Source organism: Solanum dulcamara, chromosome 10, assembly GCF_947179165.1.
Source record: "Solanum dulcamara chromosome 10, daSolDulc1.2, whole genome shotgun sequence".
Lineage (NCBI taxonomy): Eukaryota > Viridiplantae > Streptophyta > Magnoliopsida > Solanales > Solanaceae > Solanum > Solanum dulcamara.
This window is the reverse complement of record NC_077246.1, coordinates 6,661,572-6,662,645: the sequence shown is the minus strand read 5'-3', so window position 1 is coordinate 6,662,645 and position 1,074 is coordinate 6,661,572. Positions and strand designations below refer to the sequence as shown.

At 31.3% G+C, this 1,074-nt stretch overlaps 1 protein-coding gene across 1 annotated transcript; it reads left to right on the top strand.

Moving 5' to 3' along the window:
- Positions 1 to 214: 214 nt before the first annotated feature.
- On the top strand, positions 215 to 421 carry LOC129871057 (uncharacterized). The gene has a single exon (XM_055945922.1). It carries the CDS (start codon positions 215 to 217, stop codon positions 419 to 421), a length of 207 nt encoding a protein of 68 aa, XP_055801897.1.
- Positions 422 to 1,074: the final 653 nt, after the last annotated feature.

Here is a 1,074-nt window from a genome sequence, read left to right as displayed (position 1 = left end):
TTCCCCAAAATAATTAATATAATAGCAATATTTGAAAGAGAAAAAAAGAGTCACGTATTCTAGTAACTTATATATAGCTTAAAAACCACCGCTTTCTTAGATTCTCTCCAAGCCCAAGGTGACTTTAGCAAAAGTATTAGGAGTTATTTTAAAATTGCTCTTCCATTTACTATACTTTTTATATAACAAGTAAATACATTAAAATCCCTTTTTAATGGTGTGTTTTTGCTTTATGGTGGATCAGAAAAGAATAATGAAAAATAGTAAACCAATAGCTAGTTCTTGTTCAAGATGCAGCTGCAGTGCCCACGTGGCAGACATGTGTACACTTACAAGATTTTGTTATATCCCTTTTTATTGGAAATCTTGGAAGGCTATTGTTTGTTGTTTCTGTGGTGCAATTCTCAAGTCTTATACATAATTAATTAATTATATCAATGTATTTTTTCTCTTCTTTTGATCTATTTTTATTATATATAAATTGTTGAGTTCTCTATTTGTACGAGAAAATAAAAAATATCTCCTTATTAGCTGGTGTAACTCATCTCTAAAGAAAAAATAAGAAGGAATTCAGTGAGCAACTATCATTATTATGGTGAGACCAGCTTCAGCCAGTATCCTAGCGGAATGTGGCATCGATTCGTTTCATGGAAACATGAAAGGTAAAAGGTCGGGGATAGAACTTCGAGCGATGATAGAACAGGCTAAGCGATAGCGATTCCGTTTTTGCTCTTCCTATTCCATACTATAAACAGACACTTTTGATTTATCAAACTTGCTTGAATCGTGGATTTACTGGAGTTTTCTGTCTATTCAACTTATTTTATTGTAAATTCTTCCCCACTTTCCTTTTATTCACTATTTGAACACTTACTTCTGTGAGATAGAAGCTTTTCAAAAGGTGTTTAGCTTCCACCTCTTCTTGTTGCATTAGATAAGAAGAGGTTGCTTAAATGGTAAGTACCCTTTACGTTCAATTTCAACTAAATTTATGGATTCGAATTATCAAGAAAATAAAATTTAAAATCTGAAATCCTATTTTTTGACGATTTAAGAATTTGAAATTGAAATTTT